This window comes from Haliaeetus leucocephalus, unplaced genomic scaffold, assembly GCF_000737465.1.
Source record: "Haliaeetus leucocephalus isolate CR32 unplaced genomic scaffold, Haliaeetus_leucocephalus-4.0 Scaffold395, whole genome shotgun sequence".
NCBI classification, from domain to species: domain Eukaryota; kingdom Metazoa; phylum Chordata; class Aves; order Accipitriformes; family Accipitridae; genus Haliaeetus; species Haliaeetus leucocephalus.
This window is the reverse complement of record NW_010972831.1, coordinates 2410730-2437715: the sequence shown is the minus strand read 5'-3', so window position 1 is coordinate 2437715 and position 26986 is coordinate 2410730. Positions and strand designations below refer to the sequence as shown.

Below are 26986 nucleotides of genomic sequence, written 5' to 3'. Positions count from 1 at the left end.
TCGGCTCCGGCCTACAGGGAGGGCTGGAGGGGGTCCCGTCCGCCGGCCGGGGGTGAGGGCGGGATGGCGGCGCCGTGAGGATCTCGGTGAGCCCTTCACCTCGGCGGTCGGCGATGGGCAGGGCGGGAGCCTGAGGCCCGTAGCGGCGGGAGGTTGCGCTTGCATCAGGGCGGGAAAGCGGCCTTGGGGCGGGCTGGAGGGGTCGGGGCTCGTGTATGAGGGGAGAAGGGGCTGAGGGTGAGGAGGGGGCTGTGGGGCAGGCGTGTGGAGGATCGGGGCCCGTGGGGCAGGCTCAGCGGGTTATGGAGGCCGTTGAGGGCTGGGAGACCGGGTCCCAGATGGGGAGGCAGCTGTAGGGCAGGCCTGGGAGAGAGAGGGGAGGATTGAGGCCTCTGAGAGGCCTCATGTGCCACACCGGGCGTAAGGCACAGGGCCCACAGGCGGCTGGGGATGGCTCAGTGTCTCCTCTCTTGCTTGCAGCACGCACGGAGCAGGCTGGATGCCCACAGGCAGCCGGACACTATCACAGGCTGTCCGGGTACTCGGCAGGGGCACAGGACTTTTCTCTCCACACACACAGGTTTCTCTGCCAAGACCCTACCTTTGCTGTGTTGGCCTTCCCGAGGCCAGCCCCAGTTACTGGTCCCAGCTGCTGTTACGGCGTGTATCTCTCCAGTCCACAGACAGAAACCAGGGTGGCAGTGCTGGGGCTTTCCATTTCTCCCTGCTTTTGAACACTTGGCTTCGCCAGGCCTGCACAGCAGCAGAGGACATGGCAGAGCAGAGGTACTGCGTAGATTATGCTAAGCGTGGCACGGCAGGCTGCAAGAAATGCAAGGAGAAGATTGTGAAAGGAATGGTGCGCATTGGAAAGATTGTTCCCAATCCTTTCACGGAGTCTGGTGGGGACATGAAGGAGTGGTACCATGTGAAGTGCATGTTTGAGAAGCTAGAGAAGGCCCGGGCCACCACAAAGAAAATTGAAGACATCACAGACTTGGAAGGGTGGGAAGAACTACAAGATGGGGAGAAAGAATTAATCAACAAGCACATCTCAGGTGAGACACAAGGCAGCATCTGGGTCACTCTTCTATTTTACTTGTTTTCAGGGTATGCCACTGATTGCCACACAGCCATCTCTTTGCCACAAAATCCTCACTGATGTATTAGTATGACCTAGCGACAAAGTGGGTAGTACTGCACAAATGTGTGTCTCAGCTCTATAGGAAAGGGAAGACATAGTCACTTCTGCAACAGTACTTCTTAATTAATTTGTCACAACTGATTATGGAGGAGGTCTAGGTGATTTAATTCATGTGCAGAGATGGGCAGATAAATCCCAGGAGGTAGCAGCAGTTATTTTCCATTTGCAGCTTTTTTCCCATGATCTTTAGTAAACTATGTAGTCTTTTAACTTTTGATATCTGAAAAATCTTCCTTCATTTTTTTCTCCTCCATCCCCAGTTCTTTTAAGACTTGCTTGTTGCATTATATCCTACATAATATGTTGATGGATGTATAAGATTATTTCTGACTGCTGGTTTGAACCTTGCTGTTTTACAGAAGCTAATTCCAAGGCTGCAAGTACACCGAAGAAAAAAGTGATAGTCCAAGCCAAGCTCACTGCCACAGGACAACTAACTACAAAAGATCCATTAGCTCTCATTGCTCCATCACCAAAGAAGTTCTCTGGCTTCACAGGTAAGACTTAAGAAACTGATTCTGGGAAATCCTTCTCTTCTAATATCAGTATCAGAGGCATGTTAACTTGGTTCAGATCAGCAGCTTTTTATCTATAGAAGATAGTTTAGTTTTAATTACGTTTTTTAAAATCTGGTTTGCCAAAAACTGTTAGTGCTTTCTTAGGCTGTCAGTCTTGAAGAACTGATGTTTGAGTTTCTAATATTTCCAAGGAAACAAAGTTTATGCAGTAACCCACTTTGTCAGGCTGACTCCACTACTCCCTTAGTCCATTGGCCAATTTCAATCAAACTGCGAAGGTGTAGACTAAAGATATCCCATGTGGAGCTCAAAATCTGTAAAAAAAATGGTTGTGAGGGATTCCCGGTTGCAGTGTTCATGGACAAGAAAACTTACTCCTCAGCAGCTTATCCTGAGAAACAGCTGCCAGCAGGACACTCAGTGTGTGAGCACTGACTGGCCTGACACAGATATGTAGCTCTGAACCGCTCAGGGCACGTGTTGCCACATACACAGCCAAAGAGATGAGAAAGTGTATGGTTGTTAGTATTATGAGAGAGGAGGGGATGGGAACATTTTTTGCCCCATTTTAGAAATGATCTTAGGAAAACATCTTGCTGTGAAGGGCAAAGGCCTATAAAGTAGAAATAAAACAGAAGCATCTGCCAGCAGGAGTTCCTTTTCACCAAGGTGTAATCATATTTGGCAGAATTAAGGTCCAGAAAAATTCTGATCTACTGTGAAGAGCAAAACTAATGAAAAAATAGTTTAGAATTTTTTTTAATGGTAATTGAAATTTAAAGTCACAAATTTTGGCATAGCACACATCACTATTCAGTTCTGAAGCTTTGCCAGTATACTGGGATTGTTCTTTTCAGCTTGCCAAGCAGAGGTGGCTTCAGCTTCAAAATTTGCACCATATTGTACTTGTTAAAAAAGCAACTTCTTATGTCTTTGATGCAGCCAAGCCAAAGAATTCAGAAGATATCTCTGCAAACTTTTCCCACAAGTCTAGCCTATCTGCAAAAAAATGTGATCCGAAGCACAAAGACTGCTTGCTGCGAGAGTTCAGGAAGCTTTGTGCCATGGTTGCTGAAAAGCCTAGCTATAATGTGAAAACACAGATCATCCAGGATTTTCTGAAGAAGGGATCTGGAGGAGGTATGATTCCTGCTTGGCATTCTCAGCATATGAAAGCCCTCTCAAAATCAATCTCAAAAGTATTACTTCAAAAGCAAGGGTGAAATAAAATCTGATTGCTGTGTAGTCCAAGCTGTGTGCTGTGATGATTTCTGAACTATGGAGATAATGTTTGCAAAGTGAACTGTTTATCTAAATAACAAATTCAGATAAGAAAGTCTCAGTCTAGGATTGCAGGGAAAGTTTGTAGGTGCTGCCAAACTTAGGGCTGTGGGATCAGATTTGGAGGACATCTGTGGGTGTTTCCTCTAAGAAGTCTTCTTTCATGTGAAGTAGAACAGCATGGTGGAAAGAGGAAGCCCCAAATACATTTGGTTTTTTTTTTTCCCCAGGCTCATGCTAATGGGCACAAACAACCAGAGCCTGTATGTGAAGATAAATTGTGACAGTTTCTAATAGTCTGTGCTTTTTTTCCCAGATGGTTTTCATGGTGATGTATACCTGACCATTAAGCTGCTGTTGCCAGGCGTCATTAAAATTGTTTACAACTTGAATGATAAGCAGATTGTAAAGCTGTTTAGTAGGATTTTTAACTGCAGCCAAGAAGAAATGGTCCGGGACCTGGAACAGGTGAGTGCAGACACCAGTTCTTTTAATTTCTGCTGTTCAGTCCCTTGGTATGGAAATTCTGTAATGTTTTTTTTTCACTCCTATTTCAAAGGTTGTTAGCTTGACTGTTAGAATGGGAGTTGGTGATTTGGGGGCTGGAGGGGTTTTTTTTGTGCTTTAGCAGTTTTCATAGCCCTTTCTGCCATCTGGAACCTTTAGAAAATATTGTTTGAACAGAAAGCAAGATATGAATTCACCTGCAAAACTTTAGAAAGCAAGACTAAAATATCTAGGCAAGTTGGGCTGCACCCGCTTTGTCTGAACTGCTTTGTTTAGTGTATTCCTATGTAACTGGTCTATAATGCTTTTTTTGTAACATCACATATCAAAAACTGTGGTTCACTTAACAGATCTGTTACTGTGAGCTTAAGTTGGTTCATACAATTAAGATACACTCATAAAATTGCAAGTGCTCACATGGGCATTTAATTCCTGTGCATAGGAGTTGGTAATTGATTATGCACACTTCTGATTCATTGCAAAATGGAAAAAATGGGTGAATTAGATAGTGAAGCTAATTCTTTCACCTCTGTTTATTGCCTTGGTATATGCTGGCTTCTAGTGACATCACTAGACTCTTTCAGATCCTTGGATTTACAAGTAGATTCATCCTGATGAAATAAAGGGTCTGTGATGCCGTAGCAGTGAAAAACAGGGCAATAAGATACTGGTACTCTTACCATTTTTTGCACATGAAGCAGCTGAGAAGCTTTATTCTGTGTCATGGCAACTTTTTTCTAATATTTGATTCCAATTCCTTCATGCAATCCCAGGATCATTCCTGTGCTTTATCCTACTTACTGGAACCATGTTGAATCCCCAGTGGCATCTCCATTCTCTAGCCATAGCTCTGATCCACACCCTTATTTTGTTTTTGGAGACAGGGAGATGTTTCCGAGACCATACGCCTCTTCTTTGAACAGAGCAAGTCTTGTCCTCCAGCAGCCAAAAGTCTCCTGACCATCCAAGAGGTAGATGATTTCCTCATCCAGCTATCAAAGCTTACTAAGGAAGATGACCAGCAAAGTGTGCTGCAACATATCACTCGCAGGTAAGGAAAGTAATTGGCCTCTGAAGGTTTACCCTAAAACTAGGAGTGGTTATCTACATATCACAAGCTGGAACAGGTGAAAAACTAACCGTAAGCCACAGAGACTGAACTTAACGTCTGTAAGCTGGTATTTGTGGTTTGATTAAGACACCTTGATTGCTGACCAGCAATGGAGAACATGTATGGCTCCTGTTTGTGCCAGAGAATTTTATCCTTGCCTGTCAAGACACTGTTCAATCGGTACTAAACAAGTGGCTTGCAGAACTGCCTTAATGGTACTTAGCTGTTAATTAAGTTACTGTTCTTGGGTATGTTGGGAAAAGCCTTCAAGCCATTTAGACACGTTGAAGATTCTTGGTCTGGCTCACTTTCTGTTGATCTGAGGCTGAGGATGTTACAATCACTTACTCTTGATACATTAATTAAGTGAATTTTGCAAGGTATGTCAGCACTGAGGCAGAATTAATACTGGCATTCAAACATAAAGATGCTAAAAAGCCTTTTGGATATTCTCATGTGCCTCTGAGATGTCACTAGTAACGTGTCCTCATTTGAGTTTAAACCCTAAAGAAGGGGAGGACCTTTTTGTACAGAGGCCTGGATCAGTTTCTTTTTTCCAGCTGGAAAGTAGTTCAATTAAATGTCTACCATCTCTGAATCTTCTCTCGCACTTCAGATGTACGGGCAATGACCTGAAATGCATCATCAGGCTAATCAAGCATGACTTGAAAATGAATGCTGGAGCAAAGCATGTGTAAGTCTTACCTTTCATTGTGAGATAAAACCAGAAGTGGGCATTAGCCTCATAAGCCAGGAGCAGCAGACCTGAGGTTGACGCTTGGTTTCCCTCCTCTCCTCAATTAAGGTTGGATGCTTTGGATCCCAATGCTTATGAGGCGTTCAAAGCATCACGCAACCTCCAGGATGTGGTAGAGCGAGTCCTGAAGAACCAGCAGGAGGCTGAGAAGATGCCAGGTCTGAAGCGAACCCTCAGTGTGCAGGCCTCTCTGATGACCCCGGTTCAGCCCATGCTGGTAATGTTGGCTCCCCTGCAATGGTAACCTTCAGCCGAGCAAGAGATGGAGCTCTCATATGTACTGTCAGAGACCCTCACCTTTAAGAATCAGTAGATGGATAAGTGACTGTGTGTAGTATGAGCTAACAGTGTGCAGTGCTGATTTTTATGTTTAATGCCATTTTATAAAGTGTTTTCTACGAAGAGGCCAGTATTCAATGTACTCAGTACTTGCACCTTCAGTGCCATTGCAAAAGCTAAAATCTTGACTTGCTTTCAGTCCAGAAGTGACTTTTTTGTTTGTTTTCTGTCATTCCAGAAGTTGATCCTTTCTCTGGAAATAGCATGAGCTTTCCATTGGATTAGAGATTCAAATAAGTTTGGTTTTTTTGTTTGAACAAATCTGAGTTAAATATCTACTTCTGAGCTAGGCGCACTCCTCCAAAAGGCACAGTGCTTACAGCTTTAAGTATTTGGAGGAGATAAGCACTGAAAACCTGTAATTATCTGGGCATATGCAAATGATTCTAAGTAAATGAGTAATTAAGAAAAGGAAAACTTGGACTGGATATGAGAGACCCTGGACAAAATGATCTACAAAGGAACTGGTAGTTGATTCATGAACTTTGTAAGAGTAGCTTTATATTTAAATATATCATGTGAGCTTGTTTGGAACTTGTCTCTCTCCACCTTTCTAAGGCTGAAGCCTGCAAGTCAATTGAGTATGCCATGAAGAAGTGCCCAAATGGCATGTATGCAGAGATCAAATATGATGGCGAGCGGGTGCAGGTCCATAAAAATGGAGATCATTTCAGCTACTTCAGCAGAAGCCTCAAACCTGTCCTCCCACATAAAGTAAGCACCTACAAACTGTCTTTTCTGTTGTGCCAGCTCCTCTATAAACACGACTGAATTTCACAACAGTTTCCATAGGCCAGGAGGATAACTTCTGTTGTAGAGTTTTTTCCTAATTTATGTAGATACTTGGAATCTGGAAAAGCAACACTTAATAGAGTTGTAATCAATTAGTTTTAGTGGACATTAAGAACTTGAAACTAAAGTTAAGCTATCTGCCTTAGAGTCCTCTTTATGCACTGCATTTTGGGAGGCTTGATGCCAGTTGGGTGACTTGGTTATATTTGTTCAAGACTCATTTTTCCATTTGTAGACTGTGCTGTCTGTACCACAGTAGAAAGTAAAGCTAGTGCAGATACGCCTACATGTGCCTCAGACACGCTTCTGGAGGAAACATCTGCATTGGAGTGAGTCCTTCTCTTCAGCCAGTAGATGTATTTTTCTTTTCTTTTTTTTTTTTTTTTCCCAAGGTAGCCCATTTTAAGGACTTCATCCCAAAGGCTTTCCCTGGTGGGCAAAGTATGATCCTGGATTCAGAAGTTCTTCTGATTGACAACAAAACTGGCAGGCCACTTCCTTTTGGGACTCTTGGTGTGCACAAGGTAAAGAGAAGAAAAAAATAAAAATCCTTTGTTGTGGTTGGAGGCTATTACTCTGCTGACTTAAAATGCACTAGCATGTGATCTGTTATCACAGGATAGTTTAAAAAATCTGGTGCTTGCTAGAGCATCTGGGGAAAAAAATAAGATCCCTGAGAAGGCTGATATTAATGAAAAAGGTACTGCTCTAATACAATATATTTGATATTAACCTGATCACTAGCAGAACATCAGCTTGAGATAAATGTTAAAAACACCTTGGAAAATCTTGCAACTCTGTCATTGCTTATCATTGCTTGAGCAATGTATGACAGACTTGAAGATGACAATGATGTCCGTATGAATGTAGTGCTTATGTCTAGACTAAATGGTTGTAAGGAAGAGGACAGTAAAATGAAAATTAAACTGTAAGTGCTTTAACTTAAAGTAGCCATTAATCTGAAGTCTCTGGAACGCTTGTTGGTTTTTTGTTGCAGCAGTAGTGATGGTTGTTACATGGCCCAAAGTCATTAATATTTGTGGTGTTATTTCCCTGTCACTAGGAAATTAGCATGTTTTATCTTCTTAGTTTCTGTTTTGACACATTCAGTCTAAATCTTAATTCTCAGAATACTTCTGTCTTTTAGAAGAGGCCTAAGCTCATTATAACTAAAAGATTATGGAGATAAAAATACATCCTTTTGTTTCTGTTAGTTTTCTAATACTCCATATTGCTGCTCGCTACAACTGCAGATTTCTGTTAATCCATCTTAATTGTCTTTCAGAAAGCTGCTTTCCAAGATGCCAACGTTTGCTTGTTTGTGTTTGACTGCATCTATTTCAATGACATCAGCCTGATGGACAGGTATGTGTCTGGCATAGTGTGAGAGTAGCCTGACCGGTTTCCCAGCATGAACTTGCTGGAACACACTACCACTGCAGAGGGAGCAGTTCACATTGGCTGTTAAGACTGGCCATTTACCCCTGTAAAATCAAGACAGCATGGGAGAATCCTTGCTGTGCTAAAGAGTTTCACTGCGGAGCTCCATCTTGCTCTGCAGTTCTAAAATATCAGGATTAACTGCATTTCAGCTGAACTGAGTGTGGTTCAGTACCCAGCTCATCTTACATCCTCTGAAACTAAATGCACTCTTAACACAAAAATTCTTTCTGGAGGAAAGTAAGAATTGATTCTCCTTTCTGCAACCCTGTAGGATAAGTAATTTAATTATTTAAATAGCTTTTCTCAATGTTCATGTGACTGGTACTTCATGTTAAAACTGCTTTCTTGTCCTTAATTATCCATGCCCTGGTTTAGGCCTCTGTGTGAACGTCGTAAGTTTCTCCATGATAACATGGTTGAAATCCCCAACCGGATCCTCTTCTCAGAGATGAAGCATGTCACAGTGAGTTCAATGTTAAAATAGCATGCATGGTGATCTCATAGATTGCACTCTGGGCACTTCATTGCTCCTTTACCACATGGCCTTTTTTATAATTAAGGCTGCAAATCCAGCAATTCTCTGCCCGTCAAAATGGTTCTATTTCTGCTCTGTGTGCAAGACTTCTTGAGCTAGTGTTGTTTAAAAGGGCCATGCCTGTGCTCCCATCTTGTCTCTGCTACCACCACTTCAGTATAATCTTAACTTGCACATCTCTTTTTTTTTTTTGGCTGGTTAATGATTTTATAGTCATTGTAACTTTGACATTGTTAGGAGGAGCTAAAGCCTGTTGTAACTTAGTCTGTACAGTGCAGTGCTGAGCTGTGTAGAGAAGACGGAAGTATGATTGAAAGGAGCTAGACTGCTTCCAGTTCTCAAATTGGCAACTTCAAATTGCCACTACAGCCCAGATACATCCTGAGTGCTAAAAACCGCATTTAGACAGCAGCATGCTCAGTTTTTCCTTTGACTGTTATGCACAAGCCATATGTCCCATTATTTTTCCCCACTGCTACTGATTTCTGTAGTACCTTGGTTTTCGTGGAGAATGCTTGTACTTTTGGGGCAGAGAAAGCATTTTTGGGAAGAAGAAAAGAGCATAGGTCCCAAGGCAGTTGGATAGAGAAGTATGCAGACACTGCTGGCTGAGGAAAATCTAGTCTTGTACATGTGGGACGTCCTCAGGATGCAATCAGTATGGCTGCCTCGTCTCTTGAGTATTTTTTAACTAATGAAACCTTTTCTTCTTGGGACATGTTCCCAGCTTAGTCACTGGATTTGCAGCAAAGAGAACACGTATGGGACTCTCCTTGGAAAAATATTATATGGAGTTACCCATTCATCTCTCTGCAGTTGCGTTGGTTTTAGTGCACCACTGCTCTGAACAGAAAGCCTGAAGACCACAGCCCTTTCACAGTCTTGAATTAACCATGATTCCTTTCATTTTCAGAAAGCTTCAGATCTGGCAGATATGATCACCCGAGTCATCCGTGAGGGACTGGAAGGACTGGTGTTGAAAGATACAAAGGCAGGTTTACATTTACTCTTCACTGGTGTATGCTGGGAATTGGGGAATAACAACAGACAGAGGGCTGTGGATGAAGCACACAAGGCTGAGCATCCTTGAAACATCTCTGGGTTCTTGTTGAAGCTGACATCCAATTCAAGTTGCTCCTTAAATATCTGAGCACTGCTGTGTTCTGGTACTGCTAAGCTGGATAAAAGCAAGGGCTTTTTGAGGAGATAGCTGCCCACCAGATGATCTTTCTGACGGGGGTTCTTGCCTTGTTTTGCACAGGGTAATTATGAACCGGGAAAACGACACTGGCTGAAAGTGAAAAAGGACTACTTAAATGAGGGTGCAATGGCTGACACAGCAGACCTAGTGGTGCTGGGAGCTTTCTATGGACAAGGCAGTAAAGGTAAGTCTCTGGAGTTGGCTTAAGCCAGAGGATCTGTCAGTTCAGAAAACTCTGAAGCTTTTTCCCGTTCCAAGCCTCCTGTAGCATTTGGTCTTCTACCAGAATGAGACTGGCTGTAGCAGTGACTCTGCTGCAGCCCATCACGTGCCAGGCTATGAGTTTACTGTGGGTTAGTTGGCACAGCAAAGCCTTAGGTCTTGGGCTAGGCTCTTACACAGTGTAGAGGCTGGGAGCTGATGCCGTTAAGCCATTACAAGCCTAAGGCCCTTTGACTCCCAAAGATGGAAAAGGGTTTTGGTTCATTACTTTGCTTTTTGAAAAGCTGTGTCTTGTCCTGTAGAAGATGTGAACCACCCTGCTCTCCCCTCCTGCAGGTGGGATGATGTCCATCTTCCTCATGGGCTGCTATGATCCCAAGAGTGAGAAGTGGTGCACTGTGACCAAGTGTTCTGGTGGCCATGATGATGCCACCCTGGCACGTCTGCAAACAGAGCTGGATATGGTGAAGATCAGCAAGGTGAGAGGGGCTCCAGCATGGAGGCAATCGAAGGAATGCTCAGGAAAGGGCTTGGTAAAAGCCTCCTTCCTGCTGAGCTACAGTTGAGGTGCTGGCTAAATGCAGAATTGAAGTGCTCTGCTGGCAATGAATAGAGGCTCGATTAGAGTTAAAGCAGCTAAACTGCTCTGACACAAATGAGGTGTTGGTGCAGCCAGCTTCGAGATGAGGCATGCCTGAGATTTGTACTCAGACACTGAGTGGGAAGGCAGGCACCATCTGTTTCCTGCTAAGTCAAAGTTTTATTAGGAAGAGCAGAGGAAGTTCCATTTTTTTTTTTGCATATTGCAGTTGGTGAAGACAGTCACTAGATGGGGCTGCGGGTGAGAAATGCTCAAGTCAGACTATTGTCTTGTGGCTAGATAACCCGACATGTTGGAGTTAAAAGACTTTTTGTGAGTGACTTATTAAGGTGAGGAATCTTGCTTTTCAAGACTTGACAAATAACAGAGAGCTGAATTTTAATATTTACTTGACATCCTGAAGGCCATTTGCATCAAGGTTATAGAATCTTAAAAAAATGAGTAGTTTTATATGAATCACAATTAGAGCAACAATTTTATTGTTTTACATATAAAATGACAGTAATTGAGAGCTACGTTAAAGACATTTTTGTGATTCTCTAGATAAGAGAAACTGCACTGCAGGCTAAAGCAAGTTTCATACATACAAAGGCAATGTAACACCTATATGCTAATCTACTTCTAGGTTATCTTTCAGCAACTTCTTTTGTAGAAATAGGTTCATATGTGATCATAAGTGCTAACATTTCCGTTTTGTGCTTTTAATTAATAGGATCCTAGTAAAATTCCAAGGTGGCTAAAAATTAACAAAATCTACTACCCAGACTTCATTGTCCCAGATCCAAAGGTAAGTGCTGTCATAGTTATTTAACTGTTTTCCAGCCCTGATATAGCAATCTGCTATACTTATTTAAGTGTACAAATTATCTCTGTTACAAGATTAGTCTTCATACTTGGAACAGGAAATTAAGTGCAAGTTTTTATCTCTGAATCTTGCAGGTGCATTTGAGGCTAAGAGCTTCATGAAGAAATCATACCTGCAGCACTTCTGGGAAATATTCTTGTTCATTAAATCGCAACCAGAAGTGAACTTACTTTAAATTTGAGGCATGAAAAATCTGACTTGAAATGGTTGAAGCAGAACTGTAACCCAAAAGTTGTTATTGTTTTACAAAATTTATCAGTATGCTTTGCGCCATTACATCTGATGGAAAAGGTGTTATTTAGAAATTAGCATTATATATTAGTTGAGGATCTCTGGCTCGCTGAAGAAAATGGAAGTTTTTCTAATTAAGGTGACCGCAAGAAGGTCAGTTTGTGTATATGAAACCCTGTGTGCTGGCGCCCAGAGGGGGGCTGTTGTAGAGGTAGAGGAGCACAGACGCATTAGAGTTACTTCATGAAAGAACATGGGAATGTGATGTGACTTCCTCAATACTGTGTTTAGAAAGCCCCAGTGTGGGAGATCACAGGGGCTGAATTCTCTAAAGCCGAAGCCCACACTGCAGATGGGATCTCCATTCGCTTCCCTCGCTGCACCCGCATTCGAGATGACAAAGACTGGAAGACAGCCACCAACCTCCAGCAGCTTAAGGTGAGTTAACGCAGTATGTCTGCAGCTTGTTCAAGAATAAGTTCTGACAACAGTCTATATTTAAAAAGACAAATTTGGATAGCAGGATATGTAGTGAAGGTATCTGCTGACTGGTACCTGTGATGGCATGTTACATTTTCCATTTATTCTAGGCTCAGGCTGCTTGCTGGATTATTTTGATGTAAGTCTTATTCTTCCATGGGGCCTCTCAAGTCTCTTGAGTTGTTGTGTTGTGCACTTTCAGGAAAGTCTGTGCTGGCAGCTAGTTGTATCAGCTCTTGTAACAGCCTTCATGGTAAGAAATTTCCTTCCTGAAAGAGGTGACCTTTATTCTCTTGAGCGTTTATGGTCATTTGGTCTCCCATTAATTGCTGAGATTGAGGGAGGCAACTGGGAAGTGACTAAGGGTAGCCTGGCCCAGTTCCAGGGCACAGGGGCCAAATGGCAGTCAGCCAGGACCCCTGGGGCTGCACCTACCCCACACAGCTTCTACACCTCCTTAACAGATAGAAACTGGTTGGCTTGCTGCCATCCCTAGCAGTAAGTCAGCTGTTGATGAGCTCTGTTCTCAGTCTAGTTATTGTCATTTGGGCTGTCTTCACACTGCCTACAGGGATACTGGCAGCAGATGTAAGTGCTTGTTATGCCACCGAAGCAAGGAGTGATTCAGCCCACCTGCTGTCCTGCAGTCTTTCTGGCTCCCTAGGGGAGAGAAAGGTAAAATATCCTCTTCAGACAGACTATTCCCTGCGTGAGCAATGGGTATTGTTCATTTGTCAGGCTAGGGAGCCAGGCTCTGAAGAGTTAGTCTGTCTTACTCTGTAGCAGATGATGTGAATATGGATCTTGGTACCTCCTTGTATGGCTTCCCTTAATGTCAAGCAGCTAGGTGGAATGCAGAGGGCTTGAACAAAGTTGACAGGAAAATGGCTACAAAGATGTGCAGGAGGAACAGGGGCGGGAGAAGCAAACAGACCATGGATTACAGCTCGTGTCTAATGTCAGAGGTTTCACTGTGGCTAAGGGCAGTGCTTTGTTTCTGGCGGGACAGGAGCTGTACCAACTCTCCAAAGAGAAGGCTGATTTCAGTGTAGCTGCTGGGGAGGAAGATGAGTCCACAGCTGGCAGCAGTGGAGAGAATGAGGGAAATTCCAGGTCTTCCACACCACACAGCACTATTAAAACTCCCCCAAGCAAGTCACCTGCAAAAGCCCAGAAGCCAGAAGGTAAGATGGTGTTTTCCAGGGAGAGGAGCCCTAGGGTGTGTCCTTTGCGTTTGGGGCAGGCTGGCTTTGGATCTGTGTCTTCTGTCAGATGCTCGAAGATCCCATGGAAGTTTTTATGTGCACATCAGGGTTAATGGGCAAAGCTGTTTAGGCCCTTGGTTTGGCCTGTGTTGTTCATAGCATGAATAGCCACACCTCTGAGGTGTGCTGGGGTTGAGAGGAGATGGAAACAGCACTGATGATGCTGTTCAGACTGGTGTTTAGGCAACCCATTTAGACAGTAAAAACTCTCTGAGGTTATACGCTGCCTAGAACAGGTATCTTGAACCTAGCAGAGTCTCAGTTACAGTTAGTGCCAAAACTACTTTGGAGTGATTTTTCTGGGACTGCAGTCCATGTTAAGCTTATTAGATCAAGGTCCTTAGCAGACTGTGTAAGACTGATCTGAACAGCAAACCTCTTGCTCCCGTTCCTGCAGATCACATGCCCTTTGGTTAGACATTTTTGGCCATGAACCAGGATTTAATTTTATTTGGATGAAATTCATGCATATAATAGGGCACCTGGATGGTGGGGATTTCCAGGTAGTAAACTGCAAAGCTGTGAAATGAGTTTGCTTCACCAGTGCTTTGTCACTGGGGAATAACTTGAAGCAAATTTCTGAGCAGTTTCAAAAAGACAGTGTGGTGATAGCAAGGAGGGAAGTTGAACAGCAACATCCTGGAGATGAGGGCAGGAAGATGCTCCACACCATTTGCAGTAGAAAAATGTGTCTTACTAGTTAGGTTCTCTAATTCATGGATTTTTCCTGAAAGAACAGGGGAAAGCCTTTTACCCCCTTTAGTCTTCTTCCCCCACTTTAATACACAACCAGTAGCTGGACAGAGAACACAAATGAGACAAGTGTTTGTTTTTAGAAAGCAAAGCAGTCATTGGATCCCCTGAAAAATCAGAGGAGAAACGAGGAGAGAAGCGAAAAGCATCTGAGATGGATGACAATGGAAAAAAGGTATGGACAGCAACCACTTTGGGGTGGGATGAAGCTCAGGCAGTTTCAATTGTCTGTTCACTTTTGCCTCCCATCTGGAAAAGTCTTTGAAATCTTCCTATAGCAGCACCCTAAATTAAAATGAAATGTAAAGGCAGAAATAGCAGCAACAAGCTGCCTTGTAAAGGAAGCGGATGGCTGCAGCTTTTCTTTCCTGTCTGCAGAGCTGACATAACTGGGTTTGTCGTGCTAAAGGCCAATACTCTGTTTGCCCACCAATGTCCTGCTCTACAAAGTGTTGTGACTGCCGAGCGGCTGCTCCTCCTGAGTGCTGCACATGAAGAGTTGGGAGCTGTAAAGGGAGAGAACTGTCCTTTCTAGCCTATTGTGCAGCAAATTGTAGGAGTGGATTAAGAATCACTGAGCTATAATTTCCTGATAAGCTTGGCGTACCTATTGTGATGTAAACAGCACGTCCCTTCCCAGGGCAGTTGTGTTCTCCTACTTTAACTAAGAAGCATCAGCTTGTAAAGACAAAAGACATTGAGATCATGTTCACTGGACCACATCAGCATCACCACTAAGGGGAATAATGGGGTAATAATTCCCCTTAGCTAGGGAAGAAGCACTGTTCAGCTGTAACATCTGGTTTTCAGAGGAACTGTATGGGTGTTGCTCTTGTGTATGATTTAATGGTGGTCCAAAGAGCAATTTACAATTATTAGGCATGGGATTAGAATGATAACCTTGAGAGCTGTGAATGGACTTGTTCATGCCTCAAAGAATTTAGTGTAATCTCCAGACCAATCTAATGTTTTACCAACCTGTGCTTCTCATCCTCTTTCACAATATGCAGACATTGCTGGACATATTCACTGGTGTGAAGCTGTACCTGTCGCCCTCTGTGAAGGACTTCGACAAAATCCGACGGTACTTTATAGCATATGATGGGGATCTTGTGCCAGAGTTTGACACAGCCTCAGCAACGCATGTTATAGGGGACATTGATGAGAATCCTGGTGCTAAGCGTGTGTCTCCCAACTGGATCTGGGAATGCATCCGGAAACGGAGACTGGTAGCCCCATGCTAGCAATGTCTTGACACAAGAATTCCCTGAAGGGAACAACTGAGAACTAGGTAGGTGGAAGAAATGGTGAGATTCCTCTGTGGAGATGTGGATAGAAATAAAATGCTCAAGTCCATCAGAGGTAGTTATAAAGATCCATAGCAACCATATGGAATTAATTAAAACAACTCTTTGAAGAAATGTCACTGCTGAATCCATTTTTCTGCCCATAATGTAGACCACTGCACTTATCTAGGTGCTGGTTTAGTCTCCTTGGGTTTTTAAAGTTTGGGTATTTTTATAGATAAAGAAATAAAACTGAAGCAGTTTCTCTTTTGCTGTCAGGACTTATTTTCCAAAGGTTATTCTCTGCCTGGACAGGAAAACAGACCACCAAATATGTGAAACTATTGCCAGGATCATTTTGCTGCATGGCTGCAATTTATGTGAAGGACATGTGTCCTTCTGGCTTTTTTCTTTCCTGTCTTTCAACATTCAGCACAGATCTGTATCCCTTAGTATTACACCTCTGCTGTAGGTTTCATATTAAAACTAGGACACTGAATAAGCTTCAGTACAGCAACTGCTGCAGCATTATCCAAGTGTTCTGTTGGAGTGTTTGTTTCTGGAATATGTTGCTCATGCGTTCCGCTATTCATGTTTCAACAAGTAAAAGCTGAGAAAGGAACTCTGCCATCTGGATCTTTTAGGATAGCTGAGAGACCTTATCTGAAGCTGTTCAAAATGACTCCAAGCACTTGAATATTAATGAAATAAGGAAGATGATAGGTTCTAGAAATTAGGGGTTCGTTTTAACTTAACTGTTTTGCAAATTATGATATGCATTTGCTGAATAACTGCATGAGTAGACTGAGTGCATGTGTACATTATGAAAGGAAAAGTGAGTTGACCAGTTTACTGGTTCCCTTAGTCTGTCTCAAGGGTACAGAGCACGCTCTCCCCTTTGTTGTGAAGATTATGTTAAGATTGTACTGCTAAAAAGTTAGTATTGTCAGTTAACTTTTTTCCTTCAACCCCTTTTGTACTTGTACCCCACACACCAATGCTATTTAAGCACTTGGCATCCCAAGCCCTTCTGGTTGAAATTTAGAAGTAGCTGTAGGATCTCTGCTTTCTCCTAGCCTGGTGGTAACAGAGTCAGAAAACAAGGTTAACTAAATCACATTTCAACTTTATTATAAAATTATAAACCAAACTTCTGTACCAAAACTAGTAAGTTTAACTGTCATAGTACCAAGAGGATTTAATAGAGAATAACATGCCATTTCAAGTAGAATATTAACTTTTAAAATATTTAAACTATGTACAGTGTATGTAAAGCACATAAATATTTCCATTTACTTTATTAGTTCAGCTCATTATATTCCTTTGGATCATTAATCAATTTCCTCCAGATTTTGATTTTCCTTTAATAACAACTCAACCATATCCATAAGTAGCAAATCCATTTTTGCAAGGGAAACACTGTAGCCAGGAGAAACAAACAAACAAACAAAAATCTTCCCTTCAAAAAGCACATTTCAGAGTCATACGGTGGGTCTATCTTCTCATTCCTACACTTTCAGGCATTGATCTGCAATGTATCTGATCTGCTGTAGAATATAAGCCTAACCTCTACAAGTAAAAGTGTATCTGTCCACAGGGGAATAATCTTCTTCCTGCTAAATTCCCCCAGCCCTGAGTTTATTGAAAGATATGACAACATCAGTTTTCACAGTGAATTTACTACATGAGGCTGTTCAGCACTTTGTATGTGTATTCCTGTACCTCTTCAAGAGGTCCCTGTGAACCTTTTGAAGAGTAAATACAGTTACTGCTTACTTGCAACTTTTTTTTTCTTTAACAACAATGTGTTGAATTGTACCAGTACTCTTCTCATGCTGGAAGCTGTTAAACCTTAAGCCAAAGATTAGAGAACAACCTGAACAGGAAAGAGGTAAAACTTAGAATTTTTAGTTCAATAAAACTCAGCAGCTGTTGCATTTTTTGTGAAGTTCAGACCACCTCAATAGTGCAGAGGTTCTGCTACCTACTGAGTGAGTGACAGATTTCTTCATCTTAAGTAAGTAAGTAAGTGCTTTATTGGTTCCAACTTGCAGAGACCTCCACTCCATGCCAGTTGAGAAGTGAGTTGCTATTCATGCAATATTCCATGTTAAAGATTACACAAGTTTAATTTGCTGTTAACATATATTGCCACTTATTGGTAAAGAGGTGGGTTCAGTGATCACTGCTGTAACTACACTTCCACTACTGCAGAAGCTGTAAGTGGACACTTGGATTTTATGCTGTTCCTCTGCTGGCAGCCATGCAGAGATTCAGTTTGAACACTAAGTGATCATGCCCCCCCCCCTAAAGGGGAAAGCTAGACAGGAAAAAACCTGCAGCAGAAGGTACTCAACTTCACAAATGACTTGAAATGAGTATACAATCCCATGGTGGCTGAAAACTTAAGGCATCAAGATTCTGAAGCTTAGCTGTGTTACCAGCCAAATGGACTGAATGCTTGCAGGCCACAGAGGGAAAAATATGCCAGTCACAATTTTCTCTAGGAAGGCTTCCAAATGAACATGCTGTTCATGAGGATAGCTGTAAGGGCTTGCAATTGTCACATAGCAGACCACAGAATCTCCTATCCACCCTCACAAGCAGAAAGCGTACAAAATTGCTTTTGATAAGCAGTCTAAATGTAACAGGACTGTAAAATTGAGCAAAGGGGAGAATAGGGGGGAAGCTGATTAGTGAACAGAAGCAGCTGCAATCATGATCGCTCATCTTACTGATTCAAGGGAGATAAAGTTTGCTTTCTTTCATGTCTCCCCTCTAAAAAGAAAGTCACCTGTACTTAAATACGATTGTATAGCAACAGAATCCTTACTACTCTTTAGCTGTTATGTTTTCCTCACTAAACCCTCTAAAAGACTCAAGCCTTGGATTCATAGCTCCTTAATCAAGTGAAGTCAGTTCAGTTTTAAAAATGATTGCTGGCATATACTGTAAGGAAGCCTGTGAATTCAAAGGGATCAACAACAGTCAAACTAGAAATCTCCCTCTTGCTGGCATGTAAACAGAAAACCACCACCACACAAGGTAAGGCTGTATGTTTCACAGAGTCTCAGTCACCTTACATTTTTCAGTAATACAAAGTCCATCTTCAAATAAAATTATACATTTTTCCACAATTGCACTAGGCTAGAATTATGCTTATTCCGAATACAGAAATCAGAGGCTGTCTGCCTGTCCTGCAAGCATAAGAATTTGACATTAAATTTAAAAAAAAATAGGTACAGTAATATTTTAATCTTTGAAAATAAAGTTGTTGCTGGGTGTATAGCCTAAGCAGCAAAACAAATGTCACTTTTTGAGACCCCAGTCCACATTTATTATTCAGTGGAAAATACAAAGCCTCTGAATCTGATCTTTATGGTGGAAAGCCAAGCATCCATCTATCCCAACAGCAGTGGATCAAATTACTCTACGATGTAGGTTGTTAATGATTTCTGTGTCTGCTGCTGGCAGTAAGCTCCGAGGAGTCCAGGCACTGTGGTGTAAAGCACTATAGTGGGAAGAACACAGCCAGGTGTGGCTTTAGTAAGAGCAATTTTCCCCAGGCTTCATCCTTCCCTCACTTCCAGCTTCCATTGGGGTCCATATGCTAACCTCTGACCTAGTTGTAGCGATTTTGACCATTTCTCTAACAGAAGATGAGGCTTTAAGGCATCACCAGTCTTCTTACACACAGTTAGGACTTAAAGACATGGACAGCCCTTATCACATACTGCCTGCATATGGGACATTCACTCATCCGCTTCCCACACTTGGTGCAAGTGACCATGTGGCCGCATTCTAGCAGGACACAGTCAATGGGTGCGTCCATGCAGATTTTGCAGAGGTTGTCCTCCATGCCAGGGAGCCCAGCACCACCTGAGTAAACAAGAGACCACAGTTTGCATGACAAAGAAAGGTATGTTGGTTTTGTGCAATCTGTTGAGTTGGCTTTATCAAAGGGCTTCCCTGAGGTACTTCTGCATGCTGAAGGTCTGAAAAAAATCCCCCTCCCATGCATCTACACTGATGTGGATATATCTGCTCCATCAAATGGCAAGGAGCAGAAAGTTTTAGCTTTTACATAGTAATTTCTGTGTGATGAAAACAGAAATGCCACTGAGATTCTTAGCAGTGAGGCAACATGGGTCTCTTTTCCCAAGTAAAAAGTGGTAGGACGAGGGGAAACAGCCTCAAGTTGTTCCAGGGGAGGTTTAGATTGGCTGTCAGGAAAAATTTCTTCACTGACTTGGAACAGGCTGCCCAGGGAAGTGGTAGAGTCACCATCCCTGGAGGTATTTAAAAGATGTGTAGATGTGGCACTTAGGGACACGGTTTAGTGGTGGACTTGGCAATGCTAGGTTAACAGTTGGACTCGATCTTGAGGGCCTTTTCCAACCTAAATGATTCTGTGATTCTATGATTAAGAATATCACTTACCAGTTTGATCGTCAGTGTCAGAAACTGCAACATAAGAAGAGAAAGTTATTTGGTGAGAATAAGAGAAGCTCAAAAAAAAATTTACTCAAGCATTATTATTACACAGGAGAGGAAAGCCTTGAAGGGAGATTACTAAACCAAAACTGCTTTTTGCTGATGCCCATGCAGAGGTTCAAGCTGAATCTCTGATCAGGATAGGTTGTTCAACTGGCAAGAAACTTTCTCTTTTACTAACTTTACACAATAGCTACCGCTTCACAAAGATAAGCAACCATCTAAAGCAATGTCTCAATTTTTAAGACAGCCTTGGCATTTAGGCAGTGTTTGGCTTCCTAGAACTACACTTTCAGTAGCCCCTTGAGCCAGTTTCTTTGATGTTACACAATCTCACCAATATTGTTGAGCACAGCTGAGGCACACGCACAGGCAACAGTGATTAAGAGAAAAAAAGAAATTCTGACAAAAGCACAAGATACAATGAAAGAAGAACATAAAACCAAAGCGGTTGTCTTTCTTAAATATTTTATCATTCTTAGAGGACAAAGCTTAGAGATGAGTTTAAGAAAACCGCTACTTCGGACAACACTGAGAAACAAACCTATCTATGAAGTCAAAGTGTTAAAATACATTTCTCTTATAAATGTTTGTCTTGTAAACTTACAAGTATATGTCTTTTTTAACTAATCACCTGGAATTGCAAACTTGCACGTGAAAGTCAAGCCAGATACATTCTCTATGCACCTTTATCACACCAATATCCCCTCATCAGTCAACTGTGCAGGCCCAGCAGGAACAGGTAGTGCACAGGAGGAACACACTTGCTATCAAGAGGACAGAATCAAACCACAGATAACCACAACTGTTCAGCAGTAGGAGCCACTGTCACTGAGCACATGCCTGCTCTGAATTGCCTGGCTGCTTTTTGGTGGCATTTTCCTTCTCACTTTGCCAGTTACCATGAGTCAATAAGATAAGAGCTCACCCCAGCGCTTACAGTCATCCGTCTACCGTCACGCATCAGCTATTCTGTGGGTGATGCAGCGAGCAGCACAATCTGCCACAGCTATACGGAATCCTGAGATGAAGGGCACACAGTTCTCATTTGTTGGTACTACAGGGAAGACACTCTCCAGAGCTACCATGATGCTCTCCTCTTAAACAAGTACAAGCAGTAGTGAAGAGAGTTTAGCTACTTTCACTCTAACATGCCTAACGCTCCCTCTTTCTCCTAACTTCCACGAAACAGAAATGTAAGTTCTAATTCCTTCTGCAACTGTCCGTAAAAAGGGAAAACCTGGAAAACGTTAAGGCACGTTAGCTAAGTTTCTTACCTAGATGTTGAAGGTCTTTCTCTTTATAAAGACGAGTCACCCTCTCTAGCAGCTCCCACTTTTCACAGCAGCCTTTGTAGTTGACAAAGTTGCGAGCAAGAATTTCCTTCAGCTGTCGCACAGAGAGTGCATTGATATCTCCGATGCTTGTTAGATCAGAAAGGGAAGCCTTCCTCCCCTGTACCAGGTTATCTTCTGAGTCAGTAGACTGAAAGGGAACAAAGATGGAATGAATCTTGCTCTCAACACCTAGCACTACAATTTAAATCAACTTTCAATACGTGCGCTAGCAGGAATTCATATTTGGCTGTACGTATAGCTTTGATTACTCTGGGAATTCCTCCCTCTGTCAGAAACACAAGTCCTAGGGTGGAAATAAATAATTTCTATTATTATAGTATCCAAGTGACATCAGTTCTTTTTATATGTGGAGGACAAGATGATGCCAAAAAAAGGGGCTGATTGGGTCTGCCAGTGGTCAGTCTGAATTACTGTTTAGCCACCCATCTCTCTGCAGTAATGATTCTGTGGTAGCAAATACAGCCTAGAAAACCTGGTATTCCTTGTCATCCAATTCCAGGACACACAAACCTGTGTCTCCTCCTCTGTTGGTGCTTCTGCTGCATTCTCAACTCCTGTCACACCGACTTGGCTTGGAGGCACATAACCATTTGCCTAGAAGAGGAAATAAAGCTTTCACCAACAGCATCTCTCTGTGTGTCCAAAGGGAAATAAGCTCAATAGTTCAGCACAACTGCAAACCCTGCCCACTGGAAGGACGAACTGCAGCACAAGGTAAAAGCGAGGCATGCTCGCAGAAGGTATTTCCCATGCAGCACTTACAAAAACAAATAAACTTTAAACAAGTAAAACTTCCTGAAACCAAAGTGCAGCATCTGACCCTTTAAAGCCCTGCTTTCTTTAAACCCTGATGGAGTTCTTGTACAGCACGATCCCACATGATGTTCTTGTGAGGCTGGATCAGGAGGAGACCAAATTTATATGTGTATCTATATATGCAATCCTTCACTGAAGTGTTGCAGTGTGACGTGGTGCGATATCACAGCTCTGATGGCACACTGGCTGTCAGTGCAAGGCTCTGTATAAGTCTCCTCTGTAACACAGCTTAAAGTCTACAGGTCATCTTCAAAGTACCCATACAGAAACACCTCTTCAGGTAGGTGCTGGACTGGACAAAGAGGAGATGCTAAGTGAAGGACCAGCAGCAACAAAGCTGGAGAATGAGAAGGGGCAGTTGTTTTGAGCACTTAATAAAATGAAAGGAACTGCAGTGTAATTCTAGCTGAGTTGCCCTCAGCAGCTATCATTCCCCTCTGTGGTTTTCCTACTGACAAAGGAGACTGCAATGTTACCATCCTACTTATCTAAGTGGTGACTTGTTAATATTTACAAAGCAAAAGAATAACAATAATGATGAAACAGCCTGAACTGTAGCAGAATGTCATGCAAGTAGAGACAAGAAGCTGAAATGTATCATGGGGCAGTAAGGGAAGACAACAGAGCTGAATTTGCTGGTAAAAATTGGAATGGCGATATCCAGAAAACCAGAAAATGAAAAGGCCTGTTAATGATTTGTAAAAAATGTCATCCCAGGAAAACTATTCTTTTGTACTAGATATATCTGCTGAGGAAGCAGAAGGCACATACACTTTCACAGCTCTGGTCCACTGGGAACCAAATAACACCTATTAACTTTGTAATAGAACTAGGAGCAGATGTCAAACACTGAGTAAACTTCCCATACCAGATAGTAGAAAGACAAACAAAGCAAAGTCAATAAAAAATAATTAAGCTCAAATGCCCCTGACAAGGTTTGTTGGAACTGCAGGGTTCATCATAAACTGAAGACTTAACAACAGACTCGGGTCTTGTCTTCTATACGTCTGAGTGCAGAAGACACCAAAAACCTCAGCCACCTCGCAATCATCTCTCTCATCAGTTTCAGTTCCAAAATTGCTTTAAACTGTGCTTGCTGTCTTGCACATGAATTAAAGAACAATAATAACCATTTCATCCAATACCTACATACAATTGTCAGCAAGTTGTCAACATCAACACACAAGACAGATCTGTGCACCAATACAGACATGAAGTACCAAAGGAACCAGTCACAGCCATTATCTAGTGGCAACAGGAAGTGTGGACCAGGGCACCAGAGAAAACACATCTCAAAATAGTGATGTTGTTCTCAGAGTGAATGTTCAATATATTCAGCACTGCCCACCAAATTAAATCCCACTAGTGTAGAAAGGGAATAGCACAAAGTTGGTGACAGCAACTCAGTTTTACACAGCAAGGCAATGTAAAATAATGCATCTTGCTTTCCTAATTATTCTGTAAGAAAGTGTGAGGTCCTCAATTCAAAATTAAAAACAAACCTGAGAAGAGCATGTATAAAATGCAACTGAAGTATTTTGACATCCGTTCTAAACAGAAGCCCTCCTTCCTTTATAAGCAGGCATCTTTAACGTAAAACTTTTTTGGCACGTTATCTACTTGGAAAACCTCATGCAACATCTTAGTAGTTAATCCAAAAATAGATATAAATGAGTTTGCAAAAGAAGGTTCTGCCTAGAGGCTGTACCTGTTGATGTTCCTGAGCTCGCGAACTTGAGATGGGATCTGCAGACACTGGAGACTCATCATGTGAGGTAGAAGATGCTGTGCTGGTTGGCGGGAGAATCACAAAGTCTTGCTGTCCAGAGGCACTAGTATTAAATGGATTTGTTCTTATCTGATCTTCCTGGGTAATTACAGGCTGCTGGCCAAGAATCAGAAATACCAGGTCCTCCTTTTCACGACACAACTCTGTGGAAATCTCACGGAGTGCCAAATAGTCTCGCAGATCCTTCACCTTCATCTTTATCAACTCTTCCCGCTGAAAAGCTGTGGCTCGGAAACGCTGGCATAGGTGGCAGAGAAGGGGACCACCTTCAGGCTGGTTTGAGCAGGACGTACAAAAATTCTTCTTACAGTCCAAGCAGATGTGCTGGTAAAGAGAAGGGAACAGAATCAAACCGATCCACCATGATCTGCAACAAAGGTGCACAACGGCTGCAGGCAGTGCTCCCCTACCATCTGGAAGGCAAAGTAAGTAGTAGCTTCTGTTACAGTATAATCAAAAACCTCATGAGAATGAGGAAAAGGATTGATCCCATGAGCAGATCACTAGTTTCCACACAGTTCTTAGAAAAACACTATTTACACTCCATTTACCCAGAATGAAATATTGTATTCTGAGACAATTCCCTCAAACGACAGGGGTTTTCTGCACCTTATTCTGGACCTGTTCATCCAGTTTAACCCACAGATGAAATCAGGAGATATCTGTGAGGCAGCAGACTTTCAAGTAAATTACAGCTAGTCATGTATATCTTTACAAAACAGTGAAATAATTGCCCTGTGCATTAAGAAAGCTCTAGCATCAGAGGGAACTACTAAAAAACATTTCTCCATTTCATAAATTTAATACTTGCTATGAGTGACCTCCCTCCCCACCCCCCTTTTTTTTTCCCTCCAATTTGCTGCAATCACTAAATGAATCTTTTTTTCACCATAAGAGGAAAAGAAAACAGCAAGGCTTACAGTGTCTGACAGACATCAAAGAATTCAACATTTATTTATGCAATAAAAATAGCCAGCTTATTTTGAAAATAATATGCACACTGTATGCCAGTTAGGTGCTAGACAGAAAGTGTTGGAAGTTTTGGAAATATTAGGCCCCAGATGTTTAAAAACTTTAAAAACAGATTAAATTCCGTTGTTTAATGTTGATATTTTATATTGTTCTGGTCTTGTCACTCAGGGCTCGATTTTCAGAAGTTCCAAGCACTCACAGTCCATGTTGACTTCTGCAGAAACTTGACTGTTCAACACTTTGGAAAGTCAAATTCTACATTTTCCAATAGGAACAGCAGCAGAACAGCCGCATTACATGCCTTTTAAAAAGTCCTGAGGGAAGAAAGAACTGGTTTCAGTGGTGGTTAAAAATGCTAATTCAGTGTCTCAGAGAAGACAAGCATCTCTATGAAATCCTGCAATCCTGACCCTTCAGAGTTATGCAAAGAAAAATACACATGCAGCGTTGGAGAAGCAACAAACTCAGAGACAAAAAAATTGTTTCATGAAATGCTTCTAGTGATTAAAGAACATTTTTGATTTCACAGTTCAAAGGAGGCAGGTGTTTCTCATGTTTTAAAAGGTGTAAATATACTACTTGCTTACATAAGCCCCTTCTGATCCCCTTTACAAGCCTGGCAGCCCCCTTGCCCCATACACACACTTATAATTATAACCATCAGACTTCTCATTTAGACCCTGTAATAGACTTAAAATGACAGTTAGGGGAAAGAATCCCAATTTCCTGCCTAAGCATTTTAAGACATGAAAATTTCTACCACAGAGAGAGTCTCTGGTCATGCAAACTTGAAACTTCATCTCAAAATTGCAGTTTGGGGGCCTGCCAAGTAAAAGTGACTTTCATCAATCACAAAGCAAGACAGGAAGGGCAATTTCCACATACCATCCAGTGCTGAGAAGTTTTCCTTAACTTGGTCATTATAAAAAACATTAGTATGTAACTGACTTTTTTTTTTGACCCTATGATTGCAGGAGCAATCCAGTTTCTTGGGAAATTTTCAAGGCAGAGACAGGAACTACTGGTTGTGCGTGCATCTAGAGCAGGGGAACAAACACTCCACAAAGGCAGAGTAATGGAAAATAACCCCATTGACAACACTCTCCCTCCCTCAATTACCCATCTCTGACAGGGGAGCAACCAGAAGAACTGAGGAAAAAACCAACCAAACAAAAAACAAAACAAAAAACCCCAACCCTGCTTTACTCTGGCAGTGCTCCCCCATGCTATGCAGACTGCCAAACTGGCTCCAAGGGGAACCACTGTACAGCCAAGGACCTTCCAGCCAGAAAACCCCTACTCGAGTACTTACATGTTTAGGTATCACGTAAGCGAGCACAGTACAAGGGCTGCATTATCCAACATGTCTTTTGCAAGCAATTAACGGTAGTAACACAAGTCTGCCTTAGTTATCAGATGATACATTTGAGAAGTCAAAATAAAACCAGGCATGTCTCTGGCTTATCAGTTCACCACTAGGATTCATCTTTAGAGGAAAAAAAAATTCCCCAGCTTGTATCTGAGCATCAAGTATTTAAACATGCACAGAAGCTGTTCACCGTATCTCAGTATTAAGCAGCTTTTACAGCTTCGATATATTTGTTGAACTCTGACTGAAAGGGCAATGATCGAAGACACTGTTCTCTTCAGAATGATTACTTTCAAATGCTGTTGTAAATTAAATCCAGTTACTAAAAGGTCAGACCACTTCTGAATGATGCTTACTAACTGGCAGCACAATCACAGGATGGTCAAACAGAAGTGAAATACTTTAAATCAGAAGCCTGTCCAGAGTGGAAGCTGTTCCCGGTTGTTTGCTCTAACAGCTAGTCCCCCAGAGATACCAGGATGGGGCTTTGATACACTTGGCTCTTCTCTGTATGCAGGATAAAATGAAGACATGCCAACATTCAGGCTTTCACTACAGCTACTGTTGTTCAGGTTTTTTTTTTTTTTAATCTTACACTCTAGCTTGCCAGGAGCTTTTTCTGTAAGTATGCAAAGAAAAGCATCTTCCTGAAAATGTCAGCCAATTTAAGGCACTGAAACCAGAAAATGGGGGAGGAAGGAATAACAATCTGACATATCCACCAAGAACGCCTGCCATAGCTTTCTCTCAGCAGAGAAGGAAATGAAGAATGTTTGTTTTAAATTTAAAAGATTTTG

The 26986-nt window shown here is 42.1% G+C and overlaps 2 protein-coding genes across 6 annotated transcripts in view; one reads left to right on the top strand and one right to left on the bottom strand.

Annotated features, from left to right (window-relative positions):
• Position 1: 1 nt before the first annotated feature.
• Positions 2-19156, top strand: LIG3 (ligase III, DNA, ATP-dependent). Of its 4 annotated transcripts, none has more exons than XM_010573560.1 (21): positions 2-86; positions 481-1058; positions 1564-1701; positions 2665-2862; positions 3320-3471; positions 4395-4561; positions 5238-5315; positions 5427-5595; positions 6276-6431; positions 6902-7033; positions 7795-7874; positions 8328-8415; positions 9401-9478; positions 9749-9872; positions 10247-10389; positions 11224-11298; positions 11899-12045; positions 13097-13271; positions 14189-14280; positions 15116-15396; positions 19093-19156. In XM_010573560.1, the coding sequence occupies exons 2-20, from the start codon at positions 500-502 to the stop codon at positions 15347-15349; spliced, it is 2985 nt and encodes a 994-aa protein (XP_010571862.1). In that variant the 5' UTR covers positions 2-86; positions 481-499; the 3' UTR covers positions 15350-15396; positions 19093-19156. The 4 variants fall into 4 exon arrangements, with proteins under 4 accessions (XP_010571862.1, XP_010571864.1, XP_010571863.1 ...); XM_010573562.1 differs by having other exon boundaries at positions 15116-15189; positions 19093-19130; XM_010573561.1 differs by having other exon boundaries at positions 19074-19126.
• Positions 17401-26986, bottom strand: part of RFFL (ring finger and FYVE-like domain containing E3 ubiquitin protein ligase) — a 28168-nt gene continuing 18582 nt past the window's right edge. For both annotated transcript variants that reach the window (XM_010573563.1, XM_010573564.1), the window contains 5 exons: positions 23768-24172; positions 21754-21837; positions 21163-21370; positions 19832-19855; positions 17401-19270 (listed from right to left, as the gene is read on the bottom strand). In XM_010573563.1, coding sequence (XP_010571865.1) covers positions 19089-19270; positions 19832-19855; positions 21163-21370; positions 21754-21837; positions 23768-24172 — 903 coding nt within the window. In that variant the 3' untranslated portion in view covers positions 17401-19088. The remainder of the gene's footprint in view (positions 19271-19831; positions 19856-21162; positions 21371-21753; positions 21838-23767; positions 24173-26986) is intronic.

What these genes read in the sequence shown, in the direction of transcription:
- LIG3 (XM_010573560.1), top strand. Translation starts at nt 500, where the DNA reads ATGCCCACAGGCAGCCGGACACTATCACAGGCTGTCCGGGTACTCGGC. An exon ending in TGGTGTTGAAAGATACAAAG is followed by an intron (nt 9,479 to 9,748) that starts GCAGGTTTACAT and finishes TGTTTTGCACAG; the next exon opens with GGTAATTATGAACCGGGAAA. An exon ending in ATATGGTGAAGATCAGCAAG is followed by an intron (nt 10,390 to 11,223) that starts GTGAGAGGGGCT and finishes TTTAATTAATAG; the next exon opens with GATCCTAGTAAAATTCCAAG.